Source organism: Nicotiana tomentosiformis, chromosome 10 (genome assembly GCF_000390325.3).
Source record: "Nicotiana tomentosiformis chromosome 10, ASM39032v3, whole genome shotgun sequence".
Taxonomy (NCBI): domain Eukaryota; kingdom Viridiplantae; phylum Streptophyta; class Magnoliopsida; order Solanales; family Solanaceae; genus Nicotiana; species Nicotiana tomentosiformis.
This window is the reverse complement of record NC_090821.1, coordinates 4,489,061-4,497,340: the sequence shown is the minus strand read 5'-3', so window position 1 is coordinate 4,497,340 and position 8,280 is coordinate 4,489,061. Positions and strand designations below refer to the sequence as shown.

Below are 8,280 nucleotides of genomic sequence, written 5' to 3'. Positions count from 1 at the left end.
GCAGTTGGACGTGAAAACTGCATTTCTTCACAGAGATTTAGAAGAGGAGATCTATATGGAGTATCCAAAAGGATTTGAAGTAGCTGAAAGGAAATACATGGTGTGCAAACTGAATAAGAGTCTTTATGGGTTAAAGCCGGCACCAAGGCAGTGGTACAAGAAGTTTGACTTATTCATGAAAAGTCAAACTTACACAGAGACATATTCTGATCCATGTGTATACTTCAAAAGATTTTCTGATAACAACTTTATTATTTTGTTGTTGTATGTGGATGTCATGTTAATTGTAGGAACAAACAAGAGGTTGATCGCAAAGTTGAAGGGTTTGTCCAAGTCATTTGATATGAAGGACTTGGGCCCAGCACAACAAATTCTGGGTATGAAGATAGTTCGAGAGCGAACAAGCAGAAAGTTGTGGCTGTCTCAGGAGAAGTACATTGAATGTGTACTGGAACGCTTCAATATGAAAAATGCTAAGCCAGTCAGCACACCTCTTGCTAGTCATCTAAAGTTGAGTAAGAAGATGTGGCCTACAAGTGTAGAGGAGAAAGGGAACATGGCTAGAGTTCCTTATTCTTCAGCAGTCAGAAGCTTGATGTATGCAATGGTATGCACTAGACCTGATATTGCTCATGCAGTTGGTGTTGTTAGCAGATTCCTTGAAAATCCTGGAAAGGAACATTGGGAAGCAGTCAAGTGGATACTCAGGTACCTGAGAGGCTCCACGGGAGATTGTTTGTACTTTGGAGGATCTGATCCAATCTTGAAGGGCTATACAGATGTTGATATGGCAGGTGACATTGATAATAGAAAATCCACTACTGGATATTTGTTTACATTTTCGGGGGGAGCTATATCATGGCAATCAAGGTTGCAAAAGTGCGTCGCACTCTCTACAACTGAAGCGGAGTATATTGTCGCTACTGAAGCTGGCAAGGAGATGATATGGTTGAAATAGTTCCTTCAAGAGCTTGGCTTGCATCAGAAGAGTATATCGTCTATTGTGACAGTCAAAGTGCAATAGACCTTAGCAAGAACTCCATGTACCATGCAAGGACCAAACACATCGACGTGAGATATCACTGGATTCGAGAAATGGTAGAGAATGAATCTTTAAAAGTCTTGAAGATTTCTACAAGTGAGAATCCAGCAGATATGCTGACCAAGGTGGTACCAAGAGACAAGTTCTAATTGTGCAAAGAACTTGTCGGCATGTACTCTATATGAAAAACTGGAGTTACCTCCTTCAGGTGCATGAGACTGGAGGGGGAGATTTGATGGGTCCATCCTATGTGTAAGGAAGACATCTTCCTTTGGCTTTGAATTGTCAAGCCAACTAAAGGAATAGTAAGGAAGATTTTATGGCAAATATTTCTTTGGTTTCACATTGAATATTTGACTCTTGCCAAACTCATGATATCATTGATGACATCAATGAAGCAATCCTAAACACTATAAATAGGTGTCTTGCTCTCATTGTAATACACACCAACAAAGAGAGAAAGAAAAAGTGAGGTTTCACAGACAGTGTATAAGAAAATAGTATGTGAGAAAAATAGAGAGTGAGCGATATTGTAGTAAGGTGAGAATATCAAAAGAGGGTTATTTCTTTTGAGTGTTGTAGTGGTCTTTGGAGTATTTTACTCGGACCTACAAAATGTAAAATTCCTTGCTATAGTGATATCAGTTGCTCCTCTCAGGGCCGTGATTTTTCCCTTATTCAAAAGGGTTTTTCACGTAAAAATCTTGGTGTCGTTGTCACTCTTTTATTCTTGTTAATTGCCGTATCTCGGTGCTACGTTATTATTCCGCTTTTATTACTGTGAATATTATTTCTGTAAGGGGTTTATTCCCAATATTTTTCGATATACACATCCTCTCATCACATCACATGGTAATGTTTTGAAAGTTTTTGTTGTACGACCTGCTATATATGCAATAATTTCACAGGAATGGGCCATGTTCTTTAGCCACTTGTATTGACCACTTCACGCTGATGCATTCACACGAAATTAAATATGCAAGCAGCTCTATAAATATAACCTTTTCCTGTGAAACTTCACAACAAATTCCAGACCAAACACAAATCCTTATCAATCTAAACAAGTCCTACTTCAATCACAATTTTATCAAACACCAATACTTGACATATCAAGAAGTTAAGTCATGGGATTTCGTCTGTTACCAATGATTTCCAGTGCCAAGCAAGTCTACAAATTACAGTCTCTTCTAACAAGAAATCATTCAGATGTTCCAAAAGGACATTTTGCAGTTTATGTCGGAGAGTGTGAGAAGAAACGGTACGTTGTGCCTATAACATACCTGAACCATCCTTCTTTCCAGATCCTATTACGCAAAGCGGAAGAAGAATTTGGCTTTCATCATCCAATGGGTGGTCTAACAATACCTTGCAATGAGAATGATTTTGTTGATGTGACTTCTCGATTGAATTTATGAAATTAATAGCCATATTGAAGTAGCATTCTGAACTTTAGATTAGAGCTAACTTAGAATTTTCAGTTTTTATTTTCCACTTGCTAGGAAAGAGTTGTAAACTTATGTACAAAGCCTTCAAGAAAATCATATAAGTGAAATCTTTATCATCATTTCTTGTCTGTTTAAAATGGATAGCCAAATTCTTTATCTGTGAAATTCATGGATTCTTTTGTATTACGACCTGGTGCCCTCGGACAGTTTGTGTAGTGCACCTCTATTAAACTACTGGACAGTCTGCATATCCAGAATACAATTGTTGATTAAATCTGACCACAAAAGATTGTAGCTCACACTTTGTGTTGTAACTGAATTTGAATTTCAGATCTCCAGGCTGTTTAATTCAATATCTCAATAACTAAACCTTCCCTTGGATGAACCTGATCAAGTATTTTTCACTGCTTTCCAGGAAAAGCGTACTGTTAGAAGTCAGAGGAATATAATAGATTGATGAAAGACTTTTTAGAGTATGAAAATTTCTTCTTGCCACATGCTACACAAGGAAAAGATAGTGAATGACAGAGAAATTAATCGACCTCCAGATCAAGCACTATTAGCTTGAAACGGTGTAAAAGCTAATGTTAGAAATAACCACAGTTGATGGAGCATTTTTAGTTAGAACAAAAAAGAGTCAGAAACACCAGTATCCAACGATATCTTTTTTTCAATATCAAGAATCTTGAGATACGCAATCTAGGCTTGACTTGGTAAATTATAAGTAGTCTTTTGAATTTTTTTTTTGTAAATATTTTTGTAATTAAAAAAACAGCATGTAGTTAATCTCTTTCTGGTGGGCTTTCTCATAAGCATTTGGCACGCCAACTTGAAGTAATGTCAAACTGATCTTACTTAATCTGTAGAGGGTCTTTATAAACTGTCAGTAAATCAAGAAATAAGGGAAATACCAGTAGCAAAACCAGCTCAACCTCATACACCGAATTTAAAGCATAAAAATACCGTGTTGTATTGTATCTTAAGACTAGCCGAAGCAAATCTGCTTATGACATATTTAGTACAAAGCAACTCTTTATCACTATACAAGATTAAGTGATGAATAACATGTCTTGGAAGTCAAATATAGACAGTTAATAACTTGTTATCAATGATTGAATATTGAATGCATATAGCAACCTGCACCAAAATAGTATCCGGATAAATTAAAATGACCTCATAATCACATGTAGTAGTACCTATATATAGGACAAGTGCTCTTCAGAAGACATGTAGAAAAGGACATATCCAAACTGGTAGGGCAGATATGTCAGGATTGACAGCAGGAAATGAACCAATCTTGATTGAAGTATATATATTGAGGGGGGGGAGATAATTTACAAAGCCCAATTTTTACATAGAGAACTGGGGAAGAGTGGAACTGTAAAATAAGCCTAGAGCCACTGCCACTGCCATTTCCTTCAATTTGGCAACAATAGAAGTTAGAGAAGCAGCAACCAAACAACAAAGGCTCCCAAAATATGCCTCATGAGTACATGTATCTTCAGTCTGAAAACTGAAAAGATAGAGTAGCAAAAACAATAATAGACGTACGCGGTTTTGAGCCAAAAAACTATGTGCTATGCCACAAATGAATTGTTAATTCAAGAAAAAATCTTCCATCTTACAGCATCAAGTTGGGGAGCAAACAAAGTTTTGTGCTACAATAATGTAAAGCAATTGAGTCCACTGTCATGCTTTGTTAGAGCGAATTTCGGTCCCACATTATTGGGATATACTACAAACAAATCAACTGTCTCCTCCGATCAATCACTATATATACACCAGAGAACTCATATGCAGAAAAGCATAAGCTTCTTTCTCTACAACACATATCCCTTAAAGCTTGTTTTCAACTTCTTGTAAGCACTCTTTCCTTCTTAAAGTTAAAGAGAAGTCATGGGATTTCGTTTATTACCAATGATTTCCAGTGCAATGAAAATCAACAAACTGCAGTCTGTTCTAACAAGAAATCATTTAGATATTCCTAAAGGACATTTTGCAGTTTATGTTGGTGAGAGAGAGAAGAAACGATACGTTGTGCCCATTTCATATCTGAATCATCCTTCATTCCAGAACTTATTGCGGAAAGCAGAAGAAGAGTTTGGATTTCATCATCCAACGGGTGGTCTAACAATTCCTTGCAATGAGGATGATTTTGTTGATGTGACTTCTCGATTGAATCTATGAAATGAAGAACCATGAAGTAGCATTCTGAGCTTCAGATTAGAGCTAGCTTAGAATTTTTTTAGTTTTTTCATCTTACTAGGCAAGAGTTGTAAATGAAATCTTTAAATGAAAGCCTTCAAGCAAAGCATATAAATGAAATCTTTACCATTATTTGTTGTCTTTAGAAAATGGATAGCCACATTCTTTATCTGTGAAATGATCGTGTATTCTTTTGTATTACACCTGTGGTGCCTAGACATCTTGTGTACACCTCAGACTAATCCACAGGGAAATCTGTTATATCCACAAGCACAAGTATTGGGTAAACTTGTCCCCCAAAATTAGAGCGGATGCGCTCACATTTAATGTTGTAACATTTAAGATCTTCTCTGCTTTCCAAGAAAAGCTACTATTACAAGTCAGAGAGAGATAATAGATTGATGAAAGACTTTGTAGAGTAAGAAAAAGTTCTGCTTGTCACATGCTACAAAGGGAAAGGATATCAAATAAGATAGAAGTTAATTAGAACAACCAGATCAAGCACACCATTACCTTGAATTACTTGCATAAAGAGTTTTAATAATCGAAGAAGTAAATGTAGAAAGAGACCGTAGTTCATGAAAAAATTTCAGGTACAATAAACCTAGTCGAAAAAACAGCACCCAAGAATATCCTTTTATTAATTAATATCAGCATCAAAGAATCTTAAGATACACAATATAGGCTTAAGTTTGTAATCAAATTAATGATTGAATATTGGATGCATATAGCAACCTGCATAAAAATAGTGTCCGGATAATTTACAATGACCTCATAATCACATGTACCTGTACCTATAGGACATGTGCTCTTGAGAAGAACTGTCAAAAAGGATAAGCGCAAATTGGTAGGACAGATATTTCGGGATGACCAACAAATGAACCAATCTTGATTGAATCATTGAGGGCCAAAAGGAGATATTCCACAGTGCCTGAAATAGAAAACTGCGTGCGAGTGGAGTTGTAAAATAAGCCGAGGGTCACTGCTAGCTTCATCACCAATGTATTCTGAAGCGTTATTTTGGTACAAGTACAGAATGAGAAAGATAGAGCAGTGATTTGAAATTCTGAAGCTAAATACATAGATAGTCTGCATATAGTTAATAGGCGAATGGAAACAATACATATCATTCTGTACCACCTTTTTCAACTTCTATGCTCTTTCTCTACCAGGAATTTATTAACCATGCTCCTAAGTAATGCTGCTTTCTCATAGTAAATCCCGCCTCTTTACTACATTTATACTGTTAATCAAAATATAATTTACTACTAATATTTTTACGCGGTGGGCTATGCTTGGTCACAGGATTTGCTTAAAGATGCTGTGGAAGGTTAGGACTGCAGTCAACAATCTCATTTGGTTGACTTCTAAATCTTCTCAAAACCTTTTGATAACTATCAAGACCTCATATTATTTATAGAATTTTGAGAAGCAGCTGGGAGAAAATGGTTGCATTCAAGTACTACAACTAAACAACAAAGGCCCCAAATGTGCCTCATGAGTAAATCTATCTTCAATCTGAAAAGATAAGAGTAGCAAAAACAATAAATTATCAAATAGAAAAAGAAATTATCGACGAAACAACTGAGTCTACGTAGAGGTACGCGGTTTTGAGCAGGAAACTATGTGCTAGGCCATATATGATATATGTATTGTTAAATCAAAAGAAAATTCTTCTATCTTACAGCATCAAGTTGGGGATTCTTTGTTAATTAGAGTGAATTTTCGTCCCACACTATTTGGTCACTACTAAAAATAAATCAAGTAACTCCTCCAACTAATCCCTATATATAGAGAACTCATTTGCAGAAATCATGAACACTACATATCACTTAAAGCTTGTATACAACTTCTTGCTGCACTTTTACCAGCTAAAACTTGAAGAGAAGTTCATCGACATGAGGATTCATCTCAAGACAATCTTTGATCATGCTAAACACAACATTTTTCTCCACCAAAGATCAACTGCAACCACTTCATCAAAATTGGCAGATGTTCCCAAGGGTCACCTGGCAGTTTATGTTGGAGAGAGTCATAATAATAAGCACCGATTCGTGGTTCCTATCTCTTGTTTGAAGCATCCTTTGTTTCAAGACTTGTTGAGGCATGCAGAGGAAGAATACAAATTCGATTATCCAATGGGCGGCCTTACAATACCATGCAGTGAGACTGCATTTCTACGTGTCACTTCTCACTTGAATGTCACTACAATTAATAAAGGAGGATTACAAGTCTAGTTATTCAATCTGTACCGTCAAGTTTTTTGTAGGATAGAAGTTTACTAGTAGTTCATAGATTACACTGTCCCAACTTACCGGGACATTTAGATATATTTTCTTGTAATATCAGTATTGTTTAAGCCAATACATTGCTTTTCAGCATCTCACTATCCTCGATTCCCTAATATTAAGAAACAACAGATTCTGATTCTGTACTACAACAGAATGTACTACAGAAATGGAAGAGTGAATGAAAAACTTGGAAGCAATCATTTGGACATCAGAACCATGGATTTGATGCTCGTGTGATTGCGTGCAGTGCATTTTTATTTAATAAAATGAAACCAATCGCATGATCTGCTGGAAAATTTTCATTGTACGACCCCCCTCAAGAAAAATAATTGTAGCAGTTCAAAATGTAGTGAGTTGATACTTGATTGGGATAAAGATTAATTTCACTGATGGTCATTCAACTATCTTTCAATTTCAATATAATCGCTCAACTATTTTTTATCACTTAAAAGTAACTAAACTTTATCATTATCACTTAAAAGTCATTTTGGAACTCCTACCATAAATATGACATGGCATGAAATTTAATGAGAAAAATCTAAAAATAAATGTCACATAAGCTTAAATGGACCATACCTACTTTAAATTCATTTCTCCCTTAATGTGATTTGACACATAACCCAAATGGATTTCGATTAAAAAAAAAAATTAAATTCCACATTAGTTAAAAATGAGTATCCTATACTACAAAATTTTTACCTTTTCTGTTACACAATACTCATTTATAATTATTCTATACTAAAAAATTCTTATCTTGTTTGTATGCCCCATCCGAGTCGTTTTATAACTCTACTGAAATTAAAATATTACTGTATCCAACTCACATAACATATTTATAATTTTCTATTGAAGTTAAAATACTATTGTATCCATCTCATAACATATAAATGTATCATAAGCATACAAAAATAATAAGGCTAATAAGAATTTATCTTTCACAAACTACCATTTCATTAATTTGAAAATGTTGCTTATTAAGCAACACTAGCATACAAATAACCTGCTTAGTAAGCAACACATGCAATTAAAGTGCATAATGAAAATTGTCAATAGACATGCAATTACAGATAATCTATTGCAATTGTTTAGACAAAAGAAATACTGTATCTGTACGGTCAAAACCCCAAAACAAAATCACAAAACCTAAATTTATTAGGAGCGTGCGTTTTTTTTTCCTATGGAAACCCATTTGGGTTATGGGTCAAAGCACATTAAGGAAGAAATGGATTTAAAGTGGGTATGACCCATTTAAGCTTATGTGGTATTTATTTTTGGATTTTTTTCATTAAATTTTATG

General features: G+C 35.2%; 3 protein-coding genes across 3 annotated transcripts; all 3 read left to right on the top strand.

The window, feature by feature from the left end:
• Positions 1-2,028: 2,028 nt before the first annotated feature.
• LOC104101193 (auxin-responsive protein SAUR22-like) lies at positions 2,029-2,606 on the top strand. Its single transcript, XM_009608634.4, has one exon. The coding sequence runs from the start codon at positions 2,167-2,169 to the stop codon at positions 2,455-2,457; it is 291 nt and encodes a 96-aa protein (XP_009606929.1). The 5' UTR covers positions 2,029-2,166; the 3' UTR covers positions 2,458-2,606.
• Positions 2,607-3,233: 627 nt separating this feature from the next.
• On the top strand, positions 3,234-4,812 carry LOC138900549 (auxin-responsive protein SAUR22-like). Its single transcript, XM_070187578.1, has one exon. The coding sequence runs from the start codon at positions 4,384-4,386 to the stop codon at positions 4,672-4,674; it is 291 nt and encodes a 96-aa protein (XP_070043679.1). The 5' UTR covers positions 3,234-4,383; the 3' UTR covers positions 4,675-4,812.
• A 1,694-nt stretch (positions 4,813-6,506) lies between these two features.
• On the top strand, positions 6,507-6,929 carry LOC117277953 (auxin-induced protein 15A-like). The gene has a single exon (XM_033657396.2). The coding sequence runs from the start codon at positions 6,507-6,509 to the stop codon at positions 6,927-6,929; it is 423 nt and encodes a 140-aa protein (XP_033513287.2).
• Positions 6,930-8,280: the final 1,351 nt, after the last annotated feature.